Below are 23,058 nucleotides of genomic sequence, written 5' to 3'. Positions count from 1 at the left end.
TTAAAGATAATGCAAGCATGTTTAACACATATAGTTAATATTGTTAACAAGTTAAAGGTGTTTAAAGATAATGCAAGCATGTTTAACACATATAGTTAATATTGTTAATAAGTTAAAGGTGTTTAAAGATAATGCAATCATGTTTAACACATATAGTTAATATTGTTAACAAGTTAAAGGTGTTTAATGATAATGCAAGCATGTTTAACACATAGTTAATATTGTTAATAAGTTAAAGGTGTTTAAAGATAATACAAGCATGTTTAACACATATAGTTAATATTGTTAATAAGTTAAAGGTGTTTAAAGATAATACAAGCATGTTTAACACATATAGATTCCTTTCTTTCATGAAGACAAGAATATAAGTTGGTGTATTACCTGATTCTGATGACTTGCATTGATTGGAATCAGACAGTGGTGATGATAACGTCCGCATTTTCAAATGGAGGAGAAAAAAAGTCCTCCTTTCTGTCCAATACCACATGAAAGTGGTTGGTTTTTGGCATCTTATTTATCCAGCTTCCGTACTCCTTTGTATACACTTGACAAGAAATACATTGTCAGCAAACTCCGTAGCTTGCTAGCTTGTGCACGCCAGCTTTCTGAGACTCTTATTTTGTTAGCGCAGGCAGGATGAAGCAGAGCTTTTATTGTGCAACTGTGCAGTCGGTCTTTGGAGTTTTGACAACAGGTACGGCGCCAGAGTCTGTTGAAATAAAGTGTTTCTCGCCTTCCAGTCGGTAATTTTAATGAGCTGGCAGCAGCCAGCGTCATCTCAGAAGACCCTCGGGTCCCGTGAATGTCAATCAAGTGACGAAAGTGACGTCATAGTGAAGATTTATGATCGCTCATTTTTAGGACTATTTTTTTAATGCCTGGCTGGTGATCGACTGACACACCCTCCGAGATCGACCGGTAGCTCGCGATCGACGTAATGAGCACCCCTGCTCTAAGGCGTTCGGCTGTAAAATTGGATGAAAAAAAAAAAGTTAGCATGCTAGAATGCTAATGTTAGCATGTATCAAATACCAAGTTACATGAGTCTAAGGCGTTCGGCTGCAAAATTGGCAAAGAAATATTAGCACACTAATGTTAGCATGTATCAAGTACCAAGTTATATGAGTCTGAGGCGTTCGGCTGCAAAATTGGCACAAAAAAAAGATAGCATGCTAACAGTAAGCATGTATCAAGTACTAAGTTATATGACTCTGAGGCGTTTGGCTGTAAAATAGACTAAAAATTTAGCATGCTAGAATGCTAACAGTAAGCATGTATCAAGTACTAAGTTACATGATTCTGAGGCGTTCGGCTGTAAAATTCCCGGTTTTCCAGGACATTTTGCCCATTGAAATTTTCAAACATGCACAACTCCCACATTTCTCACCCGATTCGAACCGATTCCACACACTCCACTCACCTTGGACAATCAAACTACTATTTTCCAACTTCAAAGAAATTCCCAGGTATTCCCAGAATTTTCCGGGTTTTCCAATGCCCTATTTTTTACCTCTTTGTGGAAAGTTTTCACTGTCCACATTTTTCAACTGTTTTTGACCATTCCACTTTCAAAACATTCCTCTTAGTTCGGACAACAAATGCTCCCATTTTTTTTCTCGTACAAATTCACAGTTTTTCCGAAATTCCAGGAATTCCGAAATACCCATTCTCAATTCAAACTGTTAGTAGAAATGCAGCTGCTACTTCAAAACAGATAAGGAGCTGGCCAAAAACAGCTCTTGGAGTCGACAAACAGAAGCCCTTAAGACAAAACAAAGAGTGGACATAAGATAAAAACAAGGAGGTCATGAAAAGACACACTACGTGGGAAAATACTAGATGCTCTAAACATGACTTTGGATTAATCAGAATCAGAAATTATTTATTAATCCCTGAGGGGAAATTAAGATTTTCAGCACAATCCCATCCAAGATCAGACAAACATTACAGGGAGACAGAACAGGATCGCTGACGGATCTAAGTCTAAGCCTTTGCTCCTGTAGAGGGGATCCAGACTGAGGCCAAAGGGGAAAAACCTCATAGCCATAGCACACATAAGCATGTGTGTAAGAGGGAAACATCAAACATCAAAGGATACTAAAGACATTAAAAGAGCAGAACTGATGCAACCAGCTATTTCTACATACAGCTACAAAAATAAAAACAAAACAAAAAAATGTATACACTAGAGATGTCGGATAATGGCTTTTTTGCCGATATTCCGATATTGTCCAACTCTTAATTACCGATACCGATATATACAGTCGTGGAATTAACACATTATTATGCCTAATTTTGTTGTGATGCCCCGCTGGATGCATTAAACAATGTAACAAGGTTTTCCAAAATAAGTCAACTCAAGTTATGGGGAAAAAAAATGCCAACATGGCACTGCCATATTTATTATTGAAGTCACAAAGTGCATTATTTTTTTTTAACATGCGTCAAAACAGCAGCTTGGAATTTTGGAACATGCTCTCCCTGAGAGAGCATGAGGAGGTTGAGGTGGGCGGGGTTGAGGTGGGTAGGGGGTAGCGGGGGGGGGTGTATATTGTAGCGTCCTGGAAGAGTTAGTGCTGCAAGGGGTTCTGGGTATTTGTTCTGTTGTGTTTATGTTGTGTTACGGTGCGGATGTTCTCCCGAAATGGGTTTGTCGTTCTTGTCTGGTGTGGGTTCACAGTGTGGCGCATATTTGTAACCGTGTTAAAGTTGTTTATACGGCCACCCTCAGTGTGACCTGTATGGCTGTTGACCAAGTATGCATTGTATTCACACGTACTTGTGTATGTGAAAAGCCGTAGATATTATGTGATTGGGCCAGCCTGCAAAGGCAATGCCTTTAAGGTTTATTGGCGCTCTGTACTTCTCCCTACGTCCGTGTACCAAAGTCATAAATTTTACTTTTTTGAAACCGATACCGATAATTTCCAATATTACATTTTAAAGCATTTATCGGCCGATAATATCGGCAGTCCGATATTATCGGACATCTCTAATATACACTGTGGTGGCCTCTGCGGTGTTCCACGCCATTGTCTGCTCGGGTTGGGGGGAGCGTGGCCACAGACCCGGAGCAGACCCAACAAAGCAACCAAGACAGCCTGTTAAGAAAGATCACTTGAAAATATCTCATTCTCACAGTATCCAGTAACAAACGTGTCCGCGTCATTCAACTTCCTGAATGATTGTGTTTAAAATTGCCACTCCACTTCAACTTAAAGACAGCATAATTCAATTCCAGATGGTTAATAATAAAAGTTAGTGTTTTTTTATACTTCCCATTGTGACTCATTTCACTTGATCAAACCTTTTCCAACATTCCCGCTGATATCGTATGGGATTGATATCCGTATCGGACAATTCTCAAGGCTCCGATATATCAGAGCGGTGTCAGAAGTGGAAAAAAGTTGACGGGCGCACTCCGACACGTGTTTGTGAGTCCAGACTTCGTAAGACAGCACTGGCGCGCTGAAGACGCGGCGGGTGTTTTCCAGGCGGGGATGTCAAGCTCTCAGGCAGCTGACAGGACAAAGGCGCTCCTCGCCGAATGCTCTTCTTCTTCTTCTTCCTCCTCCTCCTCCGCAGAGGAAGGAGCAGCGAGTCAGGACGGGAATGTTAATCCGGTCCGGCCCCGACAGAGATAGACGTGAAGCTCATGTAAAATTCATTGTTCCACTTGGGAACAAGGATTAGGATTATGTTCTGTCAAATGATTCTTTAAGTGGTGCCTGTTGCTCCTCCTCGCAATGACTGGAGATAAATCCTCTCTTCACTGCAGGGGTCTCCAAAATGCGGCCCGGCGGCCATTTTCAGCCAGGTCTAAAGCCAAAAAAAAAACAGCCCCTCCCGCCCAAAAAGAAATGCAGCTGCTACTTCAAAACAGATAAGGAGCTGGCCAAAACAGCTCTGTGAGCTGAATTATGCTGTGAACGCCTTAATAACAACCTTTATTTTTCATGTGTCCACAACTAACAACCAACAAACTTTACACAGAATTGACCAACAATTGTTTACCAATCCAAAAAATAATAATTCAAATTAAAAGGGGCCGTCCTTAACAGTCACATGACCATCATTTATACTAGTTTTGTTTTTAAAGTGAGCCTGTGTCAGAAGTGATAAGCATGTGTATAGATTACATTAAAATACACACTAATATGTATGTATGTATATATATTTATATAGGTCAGGAAAAAACACGGAGGCTATTTTATCCCCACAAGCCTGTTTCGCGGGTTTCCCTGCTCTTCGGGGGATTTTAAAGCTTCAGGAGACCAGCACTTACAGTGCAACCATAGCATCAGCAAGCCAGGTCTAAAGCCAAACAAAAAAGAGTCATCTTATGTAGAGCGAAAACAGCCCCTCCCGCCCAGAAAGAAATGCAGCTGCTACTTCAAAACAGATAAGGAGCTGGCCAAAACAGCTCTCTGAGCTGAATTATGCTGTGAACGCCATAATCCATCCATCCATCCATCTTCTTCCGCTTATCCGAGGTCGGGTCGCGGGGGCAGCAGCCTAAGCAGGGAAGCCCAGATTTCCCTCTCCCCAGCCACTTCGTCCAGCTCCTCTCGGGGGATCCCGAGGCGTTCCCAGGCCAGCCGGGAGACATAGTCTTCCCAACGTGTCCTGGGTCTTCCCCGTGGCCTCCTACCGGTCGGACGTGCCCTAAACACCTCCCGAGGGAGGCGATCGGGTGGCATCCTGACCAGATGCCCGAACCACCTCATCTGGCTCCTCTCGATGTGGAGGAGCAGCGGCTTTACTTTGAGCTCCCCCCGGATGACAGAGCTTCTCACCCTATCTCTAAGGGAGAGCCCCGCCACCCGGCGGAGGAAACTCATTTCGGCCGCTTGTACCCGTGATCTTGTCCTTTCGGTCATAACCCAAAGCTCATGACCATAGGTGAGGATGGGAACGTAGATCGACCGGTAAATTGAGAGCTTTGCCTTCCGGCTCAGCTCCTTCTTCACCACAACGGATCGATACAGCGTCCGCATTACTGAAGATGCCGCACCGATCCGCCTGTCGATCTCACGATCCACTCTTCCCTCACTCGTGAACAAGACTCCGAGGTACTTGAACTCCTCCACTTGGGGCAGGGTCTCCTCCCCAACCCGTAGATGGCACTCCACCCTTTTCCGGGCGAGAACCATGGACTCGGACTTGGAGGTGCTGATTCTCATCCCAGTCGCTTCACACTCGGCTGCGAACCGATCCAGCGAGAGCTGAAGATCCTGGCCAGATGAAGCCATCAGGACCACATCATCTGCAAAAAGCAGAGAACTAATCCTGCAGCCACCAAACCGGATCCCCTCAACGCCTTGACTGCGCCTAGAAATTCTGTTCATAAAAGTTATGAACAGAATCGGTGACAAAGGGCAGCCTTGGCGGAGTCCAACCCTCACTGGAAACGTGTCCGACTTACTGCCGGCAATGCGGACCAAGCTCTGACACTGATCATACAGGGAGCGGACCGCCAAAATCAGACAGTCCGATACCCCATACTCTCTGAGCACTCCCCACAGGACTTCCCGAGGGACACGGTCGAATGCCTTCTCCAAGTCCACAAAGCACATGTAGACTGGTTGGGCAAACTCCCATGCACCCTCAAGGACCCTGCCGAGAGTATAGAGCTGGTCCACAGTTCCACGACCAGGACGAAAACCACACTGTTCCTCCTGAATCCGAGGTTCGACTATCCGGCGTAGCCTCCTCTCCAGTACACCTGAATAGACCTTACCGGGAAGGCTGAGGAGTGTGATCCCACGATAGTTAGAACACACCCTCCGGTTCCCCTTCTTAAAGAGAGGAACCACCACCTCGGTCTGCCAATCCAGAGGTACCGCCCCCGATGTCCACGCGATGCTGCAGAGTCTTGTCAACCAAGACAGCCCCACAGCATCCAGAGCCTTAAGGAACTCTGGGCGGATCTCATCCACCCCCGGGGCCTTGCCACCGAGGAGCTTTTTAACTACCTCAGCAACCTCAGCCCCAGAAATAGAAGAGCCCACCACAGATTCCCCAGGCACTGCTTCCTCATAGGAAGACGTGTTGGTGGGATTGAGGAGGTCTTCGAAGTATTCTCTCCACCGATCCACAACATCCGCAGTCGAGGTCAGCAGAACACCATCGTCACCATACACGGTGTTGATAGTGCACTGCTTCCCCTTCCTGAGGCGGCGGATGATGGTCCAGAATCGCTTCGAAGCCGTCCGGAAGTCGTTTTCCATGGCTTCCCCGAACTCCTCCCATGTCCGAGTTTTTGCCTCTGCAACCGCTGAAGCCGCACACCGCTTGGCCTGTCGGTACCTGTCCGCTGCCTCAGGAGTCCTATGAGCCAAAAGAACCCGATAAGACTCCTTCTTCAGCTTGACGGCATCCCTCACCGCCGGTGTCCACCAACGGGTTCTAGGATTACCGCCACGACAGGCACCAACTACCTTGCGGCCACAGCTCCAATCAGCTGCCTCGACAATAGATGTGCGGAACATGGTCCACTCGGACTCAATGTCCAGCACCTCCCTCGTGACATGTTCAAAGTTCTTCCGGAGGTGGGAATAATAACAACCTTTATTTTTCATGTGTCCACAACTAACAACCAACAAACTTTACACAGAAATTACCAACAGTTGTTTACCGATCAAAAAAATAATAGTTCAAATTAAAAGGGGCCGTCCTTAACAGTCACATGACCATCATTTATACTAGTTTTGTTTTTTAAAGTGAGCCTGTGTCAGAAGTGATAAGCATGTGTATAGATTACATTAAAATACACACTAATATGTATGTATGTATATATATATTTATATAGGTCAAAAAAACACGGCGGCTATTTCATCCCTACCAGCCTGTTTTGCAGGTTTCCCTGCTCTTCGGGGGATTTTAAAGCTTCAGGAGACCAGCACTTACAGTGCAACCATAGCATCAGCAAGCCAGGTCTAAAGCCAAACAAAAAAAGAGTCATCTTATGTAGAGCGAAAACAGCCCCTCCCGCCCAGAAAGAAATGCAGCTGCTACTTCAAAACAGATAAGGAGCTGGCCAAAACAGCTCTTTGAGCTGAATTATGCTGTCTTTAAATTGAAGCGGAGTGGCAATTGCTTCTGTTGTGACACTTTCTGAACACAATAATTCATTAAGTTGAATGACGCGGACACATTTGTTACTGGATACTGTGAGAATTAGATATTTTTAAGTGTTCTTTCTTAATCCAGAGGCATGTTTAAATCAGCTAGTATTTTCCCATGTGGTGTGTCTTCTCGTCACCTCCTTGCTTTTATCCTATGTCCGCTAGTAAACTCTTTGTTTTTGTTTTAATGGCTCTTGTTTGTCAGCTCACAGAGCTGTTTTGGCCAGCTCCTTATCTGTTTTGAAGTAGCAGCTGCATTTCTTTCTGGGCGGGAGGGCCTGTTTTCACTCTACATAAGCTGACTCTTTTTGTTTGGATTTAAACCTGGCTTGCTGATGCTATGGTTGCACTGTAAAGGCTGGTCACCTGAAGCTTTAAAATCCCCTGAAGAGCAGGGAAACCTGCGAAACAGGCTTGTAGGGATGAAATAGCCTCCGTGTTTTTTCCTGACCTAACGTATATTCCGGTATTGAGCACCGTATAACGGATACACCACAGTAATCTCAACTATATATGTATGTATGTATGTATATACCCGTAACACTTGTATGTATAGGTAACCACATTGTTTCTTTCATGAGGCTTCCTGTGCACTTCCCTGCTGCACTCACCTTGCGTTTTGAGACCGAAAGACTCTTCGTCGTCTTCGTTCCTCGCACGTCGTCTTCTGTCTCTGCATCTTGGGGTCACAACTACTGTGACACATGCTTCTTCATCTTAACGGCGGATGGTTGCCTGAAAGGCGGCGTGAAAAGATATGTGCAGATGAGCGAGGAGACGCAGACTGGTGGCAAATTTTGCTGGAAAATACGGCGTGACGAGACGTTGGATCAAAGCAGGGTCATTTGCATATATTGCAGTGCTGAATTGTCTTATCGCAGCACAAGTTTAAAATAGCATCTGAAAGCAAAACAGGATTTTGAGGCAGCCAATGCTGCTCCACATTGACAACATGCAACGCTGGTGGGATATTAGCAAGAAAAGTACCAGACATAAGTAAAGCAACACTTTGTTTTTTTCTTTTGTATATCTATATTAAATTGTTTTTTATATATATATATATATATATATATATATATATATATATATATATATATATATATATATATATATATATCCATCTATCCATCCATTTTCTACCGCTTAATCCCTTCGGGGTCGCGGGGGGCGCTGGAGCCTATCTCAGCTACAATCGGGCGGAAGGCGGGGTACACCCTGGACAAGTCACCACCTCATCGCAGGGGTATATATATATATATATATATATATATATATATATATATATATATATATATATACATACATTTTTACATATATTTAAAAAAAAAATTAAAAAGCAATGCTTTTCTTTTTTTATATATGAAAAAGCAACACTTGTCTTTTTTTGTCTTCTATATATATAATTTGTTAAAAAAGCAACTTTTTTCTTATGTATATATATATATATATATAAATATATATATATATATATATATATATATATACATGTGTATATATATATATATATATATATATATATATATATATATATACATACATGTGTGTGTATATATATATATATATATATATATTTTTTTTTTTTAAAGCAAAGCTTTTCTTTTTTAAGTTGTATATATGTGTATATATATGTATGTATATATATATGTATATATATATATATATATATATATATATATGTATATATATATACACACATTAAAAATGTTTAAAAAAGCAACGTCTTTCTTTTTTTCTTTTTCTTATATATATATATATATATTATATATATATACATGTATATATATATATATAGAAGCAACACTTTATGTTTGTTTGTTGTTCTTTATATACATATACATATATATATATATATATATATATATATATACATACACACATTAAAAATGTTTAAAAAAGCAACGCCTTTCTTTTTTTCTTTTTCTTATATATATATTATATATATATACATATATATATAGAAGCAACACTTTATGTTTGTTTGTTGTTCTTTATATATATATATATTTATATTTATATATATATATATATATATATATATATATATATACATAAATATATATTTATATATATATATATATATATATATATATATATATATATATATATATATATATACAAAAAAATTTAAAAAGCAAAGCTTTTCTTTTTCTTTTTTTATATTTTAGAAAAACACTTTTTTCTATATATATATATATATATATATATACATACATATATACATATACACACATATATATATATATATATATATATGTATATATATATATATATATATATATATATATATATATATATATATATATATATATATTTATTTATTTATTTATTTTTATTTTATTTTAAAAAGCAATACTTTTCCATCAATCAAACTATCCATACAGCACTTTTTATGCACGGACAAGTTGCAACTCACAAAAAAAGAAGAAAACACACAGAGCTCTTTTTTTTTTTTTAGAAACTATGATTAATCATGATTAATCCAAATTCAAAAGTGTGATTAATCTAAATTAAAAATATAAATTTGACAGCACAAAATTGTATGTACTATATGTGACCCTTGGTGGAAAACGTTTGGCCCCTTGTCTTTGTGCGACCTTTCTTCCCGCCTCAGCACGGAATGATTGACAGGTCCATCAGTGTGGGAAAAGCAGCAGATGGTTCCAGGGAACAGACTTTATCTGTGCGTCCATCTTTGTCACACTGCAACAAACAAAACCACTGCGAGCATTTCTCTTTTTGGTCACCTGTGTGTTTATGACATTATTATGTGTGTGTGTGTGTGTGTGTGTGTGTGTGTGTGTGTGTGTGTGTGTGTGTGTGTGTGTGTGTGTGTGTGTGTGTGTGTGTGTGTGTGTGTCAGAAATCCGCGAGGCGTTCCGTGTTTTGGACCGTGACGGGAATGGCTTCATCTCCAAGCAGGAGCTGGGAATGGCCATGCGCTCGCTGGGTTACATGCCCAGTGAGGTGGAGCTGGCCATCATCATGCAGAGGCTGGACATGGACGGTGAGGCTGCACACACACATACACACACACACACACACACACACACACACATACACACACACACACACACACACACACACACACACACACACACACACACACATTCTTGTGTTTGTTACCTTCTTGACACCTCCGAAAAATGCCTACCTCTTTAGGACCAGCCTTTCTAGATATATAAAGATTTGTATTTACAACATTAATAATATATACATACTATGCAAATATAAAAAAAGCTTGTTGTGAAAAATGAGATGGAATTTCACAAGAAAAAGGTCACAATTTCACAAGAAAAAATTGTTGCAGTATTATAATAAAAGTCGTAATTTTACTCAACGCAAGTCAAAATTTCACAAGAAAAACTGAACATTTGTGCAATAACATGATACAAGTTGGAATTTTACTTAATAACAGTCGCAATTTTACTCGACAAAAGTCACAATTTTATAAGAAAACTAAATTGTTGGCAATATTGTAATAATAATCGGAATTTTACGTAGCAAAATTATGACAAATGTCATAATTTTACTCAAAAAATTTCACTATTTTACAAAATGTGTCAATATTGTGATAAAAGTCTGAATTTTATGTCACCATTTTGCATTAAAAATAAATAATTTTACAACAACAAAAAATATTTTATGAGAAAATATTGCAATATTACAGAAACAGAAAGAATATGAGAAATTGTTCAGAATTTTGTAAGAAAAAAGGCGACACGTTGTGAGAAAGACTGCTTTTAGCTCCTTTTTTTTATTTTATTTTTTTATTTCTTTCAATCTTCTATAAACATATTTATTTTATTTTTTAATTAATTTTGGCCAAGGGGGGCGCATTTCAATTTTTTTGCACACACTTGTTATTTCATATGTTGACCAGAGGGGACCACTTTTAAAACCGACACAGTCATTTTGAAAAATCCCTCTTTAGGACCAGCCTTTCTAGATATATAAAGAAGTGTATTTACAACATTAATAATATATACATACTATGCAAATTTAAAAAAGCTTGTTGTGAAAAGTTAGTTGGAATTTCACAAGAAAAATGTCACAATTTCACAAGAAAAACTTAGAATTTTGGCAGTATTATAATAAAAGTCGTCATTTTACTCAATGCAAGTCAAAATATTTCAAGAAAAACTGAACATGTGTGCGATAACATGATAAAAGTTGGAATTTTACTTAATAACAGTCGCAATTTTACTCGACAAATATCACAATTTTATAAGAAAACTGTAAAATGTTTGCAATATTATAATAATAATCGGAATTTTATTCTCATTCTCACAGTATCCAGTAACAAATGTGTCCGCGTCATTCAACTTAATGAATTATTGTGTTCAGAAAAACATTTGTCAATATTGTGATAAAATTATGAATTTTATACGACTAATATCACCATTTTGCATTAAAAAGTAATAATTTTACAAACAACAAAAAATATTTTACCTGAAAATATTGCAATATTACAGAAACGGAAAGAATATGAGAAATTGTTCCCAATTTTATAAGGAAAAAGTCGACACATTGTGAGAAAAAGACTGCCTTTAGTTCCTTTTTTTTCCCTTTTTTTTTTAAAATTTCTTCAAGTTATTACAGTATGTCTCTATAAACATATTTATTTTATTTTTTAATTAATTTTGGCCAAGGGGGGGCGCATTTCAATTTCTAACACAAACTTGTTATTTCATATGTTGACCAGAGGGAGAGCACTTTTAAAACTGACACACAGTCAATTTGAAAAATACCTCTTTAGGACCAGCCTTTCTAGATATATAAAGATTTGTATTTACAACATTAATAATATATACATACTATGCAAATATAAAAAAGCTTGTTGTGAAAAATGAGTTGGAATTTCACAAGAAAAAGGTCACAATTTCACAAGAAAAACTCAGAATTGTTGCAGTATTATAATAAAAGTCGTAATTTTACTCAACGCAAGTCAAAATTTTACAAGAAAAATTGAACATTTGTGCAATAACATGATGAAAGTTGGAATTTTACTCGACAAAAGTCACAATGTTATAAGAAAACTGTAAATTGTTGGCAATATTATAATAATAATCGGAATTTTACTTAGCAAAACTATGACAAATGTCATAATTTTATTCAAAAAATTTCACTATTTTACAAGAACAACAAAAAAATGGTCAATATTGTGATAAAAGTCTGAATTTTATACGACTAATGTCACCATTTTGCATTAAAAAGTAATAATTTTACAAACAACAAAAAATATTTTACCACAAAATATTGCAATATTACAGAAACGGAAAGAATATGAGAAATTGTTCCCAATTTTATAAGGAAAAAGTCGACACATTGTGAGAAAAAGACTGCTTTTAGTTCCTTTTTTTTTTCCTTTTTTTTTTTTAGTTTCTTCAAGTTATTACAGTATGTCTCTTTAAACATATTTATTTTATTTTTTAATTAATTTTGGCCAAGGGGGGCGCATTTCAATTTCTAACACAAACTTGTTATTTCATATGTTGACCAGAGGGAGAGCACTTTTAAAACTGTCCATCCATCCATCCATCCATTTTCTACCGCTTATTCCCTTCGGGGTCGCGGGGGGCGCTGGAGCCTATCTCAGCTACAATCGGGCGGAAGGCGGGGTACACCCTGGACAAGTCGCCACCTCATCGCAGGGCCAACACAGATAGACAGACAACATTCACACACTAGGGCCAATTTAGTGTTGCCAATCAACCTATCCCCAGGTGCATGTCTTTGGAGGTGGGAGGAAGCCGGAGTACCCGGAGGGAACCCACGCAGTCACGGGGAGAACATGCAAACTCCACACAGAAAGATCCTGAGCCCGGGATTGAACCCCAAACTACTCAGGACCTTCGTATTGTGAGGCAGATGCACTAACCCCTCTGCCACCGTTTTAAAACTGACACACAGTCAATTTGAAAAATACCTCTTTAGAACCAGCCTTTCTAGATATATAAAGAAGTGTATTTACAACATTAATAATATATACATACTATGCAAATATAAAAAAGCTTTTTGTGAAAAATTAGTTGGAATTTCACAAGAAAAATGTCACAATTTCACAAGAAAAACTTAGAATTTTGGCAGTATTATAATAAAAGTCGTCATTTTACTCAACGCAAGTCAAAATTTTACAAGAAAAACTGAACATGTGTGCGATAACATGATAAAAGTTGGAATTTTACTTAATAACAGTAGCAATTTTACTCTACAAATGTCACAATTTTATAAGAAAACTGTAAAATGTTTGCAGTATTATAATAATAATCGGAATTTTACTTAACAAAGTTATGAGAAATGTAAGGCTGAAACGACGCGTCGACGTAGTCGACGTCATCGGTTACGTAAATACGTCGACGTCGTTTTTATGCTTCGACGCGTCGCATATTTACGTCACACTGCCGTCATGGCGGAGCGCAAAGCAGATGATGCGAGCGGTGCGAGCGAGGGAAAAAAAGCACGCCAAAAGTCGTCAAAAGTGTGGGAGTATTTCAATAAACAAATGTATATAATTCGGCATTATTTCGGCCAGTCGGCTTATAAAATCAGAGCCGATCAGTTTACGTTCGCGCGCAGGTATAACGCGGCGCGCTCCTGTCTCATCTGCTGGTGCGCGAGCCCGGTAATTAGACCGCTGTGTCAAATCAAGGAGTACAAAAGACGCCAGCGCAGAGTGGAAAAAGGTTTAGTTCATTACAGATAACCCAGAGTTGTGCCAAAAGTATGTAAGATTTAATATTTCTCTTCGTGGGTGTGGCGCACCTGTTGCGCTGGTGAGATGGGAGGGGGGGTTGTGTGCATGTAGCGTGCTTAGTCTGGAGGCTAAATACACACAGTGTGTTATGTAACTGTTGTTTAGTGTTGATATTCTTTGCTTAGTTTGATAAATGTTGGAGCAGTTTGCTTCATCAGGAGGGTGAAGTCGCTCAATTTAAAGTGTTGGATTTAACTGTGTTGGTGAGGGCGTAGAAAAAGGGGCATTTTTCTACCAGTAGACAGCGTTTAAGATTGAGTGTTTCACTGCTAAATTAATAATATATTTATATTGAATATGGATTTTAAATATGTATCTAAATAGGTGGTTAATTGGTTAGGTATTTATGTATTTGCATATTGGGTTTTCTGTTGCATTTATCTATTGTGTTTCTGGTGTTAAATGTATTTTATATGTATCTTGGTGCATTTATGTTGAGACAATTTATTTAAAATCTGTTTTAACTTAAAGGGAAAAGATGTGTCCATTTTCTTGCACTTGTTTAATGGTTAAGAGTTTGATAGCTAATTAATAGTTGTAAATTATGGGATTGATAATTGATTGATTTTTTACAGCATGTTAATCTTGTGGTGTTTTGTCCTTAAAGGTTTTTCACCTACTAAAGAAGCTAAAGGCTACTAAAGGCTACTAAAGACAGCTAATGACAGCTAAAGAAACTAAAGTCTATTAACACTGCTAAAGACTGCTAAAAAGACTAAAGAAGAAAAAAGAAGCTGTTTCTTGGTTGGAAAAACTGTTGCAAACTAAAGGAAAATAAAAGGAAAAAGTAACTACGGTCTGGTCTTTTGAGTGAAATCCAGAAGCCACATTCAGCATTGGTACATCCCTTCAAGTGTGGGATAAGCACAGCGAAAAAAGCAAAACACTTGACAGTTGTTGTATGCACACTGTGTCGAGCGGAAATGGCCTATCATAGCAGCACAACGGCTATGAAGGAACATTTGAAAAGAAAACACCCGACAGCGTTCTTGCCATCACCATCAACTAGTCAATCGTCCGCGTGAGTATACATTGTCATCATTACACAAAATCATGAATGTGTCATTTGTATCTGCGTTGTAAATTCATAAACTAAAACACTGTTTCGCTCTGAGAGGCGCGTTTGGCATGCCTGTTCAGTGTTCACAAAGACGCGCTCCTCTTTAACGCTAACGTTAATTAGTTGTGCAAATACCTTTTACAACATTAACAGTTACATATACTATGTACAAACCAACAATTAACTTTCACTTTAATCATACTATCATTGTTGTGTTATTAAGCAAAATAAGCAATACTTTTACTTTTGTTGAAATGTTTACACTGTTACAGAATATTTCGTTTTGCACTTTTTTGTATTGGATGTTTATCTTTATTTTTGCACATTTTAAAGCAAAATAAGCAATACTTTTACTTTAGAAATGCTTATACTATTGCAGAATATTAAGATTTGCACTGGATGTTTACTTTTATATTTGCACATTAAAAAGCAAATAAGCTACTTTTAATTTTGTTAAATGTTAAAAGTTTTAAATGTTTACATTGTTACAGAATATTTTGTCATGTTGTTGTCAATGTTGACTGAGTGGCCATACTTTTTTTCTTGTATATAAAAGTCATGCCTTTTGAAAAAACTGGCCAACATTTATTTTTTCATCTTCATTTTAAATAAAAAAAATAATCGGTAAAAGGAAAGATAATCTATAGATTAATCGAAAAAATAATATATAGATTAACCGATTAATCGAAAAAATAATCTATAGATTAATCGATAGAAAAATAATCGTTAGCTGCAGCCTTAGAGAAATGTCATAATTTTACTAAAAAAAATTCACTACTTTACAAGAACAACAAAAACATTTGTCAATATTGTGATAAAAGTCTGAATTTTATACGACTAATGTCAGCATTTTGCAATAAAAAGTAATAATTTTACAAAACAAAAAAAATATTTTACCAGAAAATATTGCATTGTTACAGAAATGGAAAGAATATGAGAAATTGTTCCCAATTTTATAAGAAAAAAAGTCAACACATTGTGAGAAAAAGACTGCTTTTAGCTCCTTTTTTTATTTTATTTTTTTTATTTCTTCAAGTTATTACAGTATGTTTCTATAAACATATTTATTTTATTTTTTAATTAATTTTGGCCAAGGGGGGCGCATTTCAATTTTCTTTACACACACTTGTTATTTCATATGTTGACCAGAGGGGAGCACTTTTAAAACCGACACACTAATTTTGAAAAACCCCTCTTTAGGACCAGCCTTTCTAGATATATAAAGATTTGTATTTACAACATTAATAACATATACATACTATGCAAATATAAAAAAGCTTGTTGTGAAAAATGAGTTGGAATTTCACAAGAAAAATGTCACAATTTCACAAGAAAACCTAAGAATTTTGGTAGTATTATAATAAAAGTCGTAATTTTACTCAACGCAAGTCAAAATTTCACTAGAAAAACGGAACATTTGTGCAATATTGTGATAAAAGTTGGAATTTTACTCAATAACAGTCGCAATTTTACAAGAAAAAGCTTAACATTTTGGCAATTTTATGAAAAGGGTCGTAATTTTACTCGACAAAAGTCACAATTTTAAAAGAAAATTATTATTTTTTGGCAATATTGTAAAATAATCTGAATTTTAGTCAGCAAAATTATGACAAAAGTCACATTTTACTCAAAAAATGTCACTATTTTACAAGGACGCCAAAAAAATTGGCTACATTGTGATAAAAGTCAAAATTTTATTTGACAAATGTCACCATTTTGCATTAAAAAGTAATAAAATAACATAAAAAAGTCATAATTTCCGAGAAAATACTGCAATATTATAGAAACAGAAAGAATATGAGAAATTGTTCCCAATTTTATAAGAAAAAAGTCGACACATTGTGAGAAAAAGACTGCTTTTAGTTAATTTTATTTTTTTGTTTGTAATTGTTTTCTAATCTTCATTATTTACTTCAAGTTATTACAGTATATCTCTATAAACATATTTATTTTATTTTTTAATCAATTTTGGCCAAGGGGGGCGCATTTCAATTTCTTACACAAACTTGTTATTTCATATGTTGGCCAGAGGGGGAGCACTTTTAAAACCGACACACAGTCAATTTGAAAAATCCCTCCTTTTTGGGACCACCCTCATTTTGATAGATTTCACCACCAGGTGCGTGACGTGACAGGTGAAAACTAATGGTTGCTATGGTGACAAAACAAAAGTGCACAAAAAGTCCAGAAACAAAACCGAACATGACTAAAACAAAAACATGATCACACAGACATGACAAATTTTATGAAAAGGGTCGTAATTTTACTCGACAAAAGTCACAATTTTATAAGGAAAATTATTTTTTTTGGCAATATTATAAAAAATAATCTGCATCTAATGAGACATTCTCTATTAGATGCAATGGTTTTCCGTATTGAGACCATGATTTATGTCATCACTTGTTCACACCTCCTCATATAGAAGCTACTTTTCCTTGTTGATGTCTCAAGAAGGGTAGAAATACAAGAACACACACACACACATTCTAGTATTTCATACCTTCTGAGACCTCCGAAAAATGCCTACCTCTTTAGGACCAGCCTTTCTAGATATATAAAGAAGTGTATTTACAACATTAATAATATATACATACTATGCAAATATAAAAAAGCTTGTTGTGAAAAATGAGTTGGAATTTCACAAGAAAAAGGTCACAATTTCACAAGAAAACCTAAGAATTTTGGCAGTATTATAATAAAAGTCGTAATTTTACTCAACGCAAGTCAAAATTTCACAAGAAAAACAAAACATTTGTGCAATATTGTGATAAAAGTTGGAGTTTTACTCAATAACAGTCGCAATTTTACAAGAAAAAGCTTAACATTTTGGCAATTTTGTCATGACTTGGTCCTGGGTGTTTGCTTTTCCGGGATGCAACGGAAAGTTGGCTCGGGCGAGACGGGAATGTAAGTACATAATTTATTTTAAACACTATAACTACAAAAAGAAGTAAACAAAAGGCGCGCACAATGGCGGAGAACAAACTATGAAACCAAAAAGACTATAAACATGGAACAAAAACTTACTTTGGCATGGGACATGAAGCATGATCTAAGAGGATGAAAAGTGTGTAGAGCATAATTGTGGGATGTCGTCAGAACGACAAACTGAAAACAATGAACTTAAATACTATAGACATGATTAGTGAAAGCAGGTGCGTGACTCAAAACGTGAAACAGGTGCGTGACGTGACAGGTGAAAACTAATGGTTGCTATGGTGACAAAACAAAAGTGCACAAAAAGTCCAAAAACAAAACCGAACATGACTAAAACAAAAACATGATCACACAGACATGACAAATTTTATGAAAAGGGTCGTAATTTTACTCGACAAAAGTCACAATTTTATAAGGAAAATTATTTTTTTTGGCAATATTATAAAAAATAATCTGAATTTTAGTCAGCAAAATTATGACAAAAGTCACATTTTACTCAAAAAATGTCACTATTTTACAAGGACGGCAAAAAAATTGGCTACATTGTGATAAAAGTCCGAATTTTAAATGACAAATGTCACAATTTTGCATTAAAAAGTAATAATTAAACATAAAGAAGTAATCATTTTTCGAGAAAATATTGCAATATTACAGAAACAGAAAGAATATGAGAAATTGTTCCCAATTTTATAAGAAAAAAGTCGACTTAATGTGAGAAAAATACTGCTTTTAGTTCATTTTATTTTTTTGTTTGTAATTGTTTTTTAATCTTCATTATTTACTTCAAGTTATTACAGTATATCTCTATAAACATATTTATTTTATTTTTTAATACATTTTGGCCAAAAGGGGCGCATTTCAAATTTTTACACAAACTTGTTATTTCATATGTTGACCAGAGGGGGAGCACTTTTAAAACCGACACACAGTCAATTTGAAAAATCCCTCCTTTTTGGGACCACCCTCATTTTGATAGATTTCACCACCAGGGGTGCAAATGAGACATTCTCTATTAGATGCAATGGTTTTCCGTATTGGGACCATGATTTATGTCATCACTTGTTCACACCTCCTCATATGGAAGCTACTTTTCCTTGTCGATGTCAAGAACACACACACACACACACACACACACACACACACACACACACATTCTAGTATTTCATACCTTCTTGAGACCTCCAAAAAATGCCTCCCTTTTTAGGACCAGCCTTTCTAGATATATAAAGAAGTGTATTTACAACATTAATAATTTATGCATACTATGCAAATATAAAAAACCTTGTTGTGAAAAATGAGTTGGAATTTCACAAGAAAAATGTCACAATTTCACAAGAAAACCTAAGAATTTTGGCAGTATTATAATAAAAGTCGTAATTTTACTCAACGCAAGTCAAAATTTCACAAGAAAAACAGAACATTTGTGTAATATTGTGATACAAGTTGGAATTTTACTCAATAACAGTCGCAATTTTACAAGAAAAAGCTTAACATTTTGGCAATTTTATAAAAAGAGTCATAATTTTACTCGACAAAAGTCACAATTTTATAAGAAAAATTATTTTTTTGGCAATATTATAAAAAATCATCTGAATTTTAGTCAGCAAAATTATGACAAAAGCAAAATTTTACTCAAAAAATTTCACTATTTTACAAGGACGCCAAAAAAATTGGCTACATTGTGATAAAAGTCAGAATATGACAAATGTCACCATTTTGCATTAAAAAGTAATAAAATAACATAAAAAAGTCATACTTTTCGAGAAAATATTGCAATATTATAGAAACAGAAAGAATATGAGAAATTGTTCCCAATTTTATAAGAAAAAAGTCAACACGTGAGAAAAAAACTGCTTTTAGTTAATTTTATTGTTTTGTTTGTAATTGTTTTCTAATCTTCATTATTTACTTCATGTTATTACAGTATGTCTCTATAAACATATTTATTTTATTTTTTAATACATTTTGGCCAAAAGGGGCGCATTTCAATTTTTTACACACACTTGTTATTTCATATGTTGACCAGAGGGGGAGCACTTTTAAAAGCGACACACAGTCAATTTGAAAAATCTCTCCTTTTTTGGCAAATGAGACATTCTCTATTAGATGCAATGGTTTTCCGTATTGGGACCATGATTTATGTCATCACTTGTTCACACCTCCTCATATGGAAGCTACTTTTCCTTGTTGATGTCTCAAGAAGGGTAGAAATACAAGAACACACACTAACACTTGAATCTGCTATTAAATGTTGACGTCTTCAAGTGGCGGCGGTGCACTTAAGCAAGAGTATTCATCAAGGCAAAGTCAGCCTGCGTTTGTGGCAGATTTTGCAAATGTCACAGAGGAGATAAATTGTTGCCCTTTAAGACCGGAGCGCACTAACATGACGCCTCCGCGCGCGCGGCCGTGCACCGACGTCCTGTGTGATGGCGGTTTGAACTCCATAGTGACTTTAGCGACACACAACTAACTCTTAACGCAAAGTTGTATCGACATTCTAAATTGGTATCGGATCGATACTGAAATGTAGATACCACCGATACCATAGTTTTATGCTCTAATATCGATTCTCAAATCAAAACATGGATACTTTTAATACTCTAATTCAGGGGTGTCCAAACTTTTTCCAGCGAGGGCCACGTACTGAGAAGTCAAAATATGCGGGGGCCAGATCGATACTGAAATATCGATACCGCCGATACCATAGTTTTATGCTCTAATATCGATTCTCAAATCAAAACATGGATACTTTTGATACTCTAATTCAGGGGTGTCCAAACTTTTTCCAGCGAGGGCCACGTACTGAAAAGTCAAAATATGCGGGGGCCAGATCGATACTGAAATATCGATACCGCCGATACCATAGTTTTATGCTCTAATATCGATTCTCAAATCAAAATATGGATACTTTTGATACTCTAATTCAGGGGTGTCCAAACTTTTTCCAGCGAGGGCCACATACTGAAAAGTCAAAATATGCGGGGGCCAGATCGATACTGAAATATCGATACCATAGTTTTATGCTCTAATATCGATTCTCAAATCAAAACATGGATACTTTTGATACTCTAATTCAGGGGTGTCCAAACTTTTTCCAGCGAGGGCCACGTACTGAAAAGTCAAAATATGCGGGGGCCAGATCGATACTGAAATATCGATACCGCCGATACCATAGTTTTATGCTCTAATATCGATTCTCAAATCAAAATATGGATACTTTTGATACTCTAATTCAGGGGTGTCCAAACTTTTTCCAGCGAGGGCCACATACTGAAAAGTCAAAATATGCGGGGGCCAGATCGATACTGAAATATCGATACCATAGTTTTATGCTCTAATATCGATTCTCAAATCAAAACATGGATACTTTTGATACTCTAATTCAGGGGTGTCCAAACTTTTTCCAGCGAGGGCCACGTACTGAAAAGTCAAAATATGCGGGGGCCAGATCGATACTGAAATATCGATACCGCCGATACCATAGTTTTATGCTCTAATATCGATTCTCAAATCAAAATATGGATACTTTTGATACTCTAATTCAGGGGTGTCCAAACTTTTTCCAGCGAGGGCCACATACTGAAAAGTCAAAATATGCGGGGGCCAGATCGATACTGAAATATCGATACCATAGTTTTATGCTCTAATATCGATTCTCAAATCAAAACATGGATACTTTTGATACTCTAATTCAGGGGTGTCCAAACTTTTTCCAGCGAGGGCCACGTACTGAAAAGTCAAAATATGCGGGGGCCAGATCGATACTGAAATATCGATACCGCCGATACCATAGTTTAATGCTCTAATATCGATTCTCAAATCAAAATATGGATACTTTTGATACTCTAATTCAGGGGTGTCCAAACTTTTTCCAGCGAGGGCCACGTACTGAAAAGTCAAAATATGCGGGGGCCAGATCGATACTGAAATATCGATACCGCCGATACCATAGTTTTATGCTCTAATATCGATTCTCAAATCAAAATATGGATACTTTTGATACTCTAATTCAGGGGTGTCCAAACTTTTTCCAGCGAGGGCCACGTACTGAAAAGTCAAAATATGCGGGGGCCAGATCGATACTGAAATATCGATATCAAATACACTCTAATTCAGGGGTGTCCAAACTTTATTCATTATTTATTATTCATTATTATTATTTAGATCTTATTAAATAAAACTCATCAGTGAAGCAAACACACAAACATATTAAACACACTCATCAGTGAAGCAAACACACAAACATATTAAACACACTCATCAGTGAAGCAAACACACAAACATATTAAACACACTCATCAGTGAAGCAAACACACAAACATATTAAACACACTCATCAGTGAAGCAAACACACAAACATATTAAACACACTCATCAGTGAAGCAAACACACAAACATATTAAACACACTCATCAGTGAAGCAAACACACAAACATATTAAACACACTCATCAGTGAAGCAAACACACAAACATATTAAACACACTCATCAGTGAAGCAAACACACAAACATATTAAACACACTCATCAGTGAAGCAAACACACAAACATATTAAACACACTCATCAGTGAAGCAAACACACAAACATATTAAACACACTCATCAGTGAAGCAAACACACAAACATATTAAACACACTCATCAGTGAAGCAAACACACACACATATTAAACACACTCATCAGTGAAGCAAACACACAAACATATTAAACACACTCATCAGTGAAGCAAACACACACACATATTAAACACTCATCAGTGAAGCAAACACACAAACATATTAAACACACTCATCAGTGAAGCAAACACACAAACATATTAAACACACTCATCAGTGAAGCAAACACACAAACATATTAAACACACTCATCAGTGAAGCAAACACACAAACATATTAAACACACTCATCAGTGAAGCAAACACACAAACATATTAAACACACTCATCAGTGAAGCAAACACACAAACATATTAAACACACTCATCAGTGAAGCAAACACACAAACATATTAAACACACTCATCAGTGAAGCAAACACACAAACATATTAAACACACTCATCAGTGAAGCAAACACACAAACATATTAAACACACTCATCAGTGAAGCAAACACACAAACATATTAAACACACTCATCAGTGAAGCAAACACACACACACCAATACACATTAACACACACT

At 36.5% G+C, this 23,058-nt stretch overlaps 1 protein-coding gene across 1 annotated transcript in view; it reads left to right on the top strand.

Annotated features, from left to right (window-relative positions):
- The window catches only part of caln2 (calneuron 2), a 70,915-nt gene that overhangs the window by 14,778 nt on the left and 33,079 nt on the right, over positions 1-23,058 (top strand). The window contains exon 3 of the mRNA XM_061962982.1: positions 9,988-10,131. Within this exon, the coding sequence (XP_061818966.1) occupies positions 9,988-10,131 (144 nt within the window). The remainder of the gene's footprint in view (positions 1-9,987; positions 10,132-23,058) is intronic.

This window comes from Nerophis lumbriciformis, linkage group LG09 (assembly GCF_033978685.3).
Source record: "Nerophis lumbriciformis linkage group LG09, RoL_Nlum_v2.1, whole genome shotgun sequence".
Classification (NCBI taxonomy): Eukaryota; Metazoa; Chordata; class Actinopteri; order Syngnathiformes; family Syngnathidae; genus Nerophis; species Nerophis lumbriciformis.
Note: the sequence above shows the minus strand (reverse complement) of the source record. Positions and strands in the feature narration are given on the sequence as shown.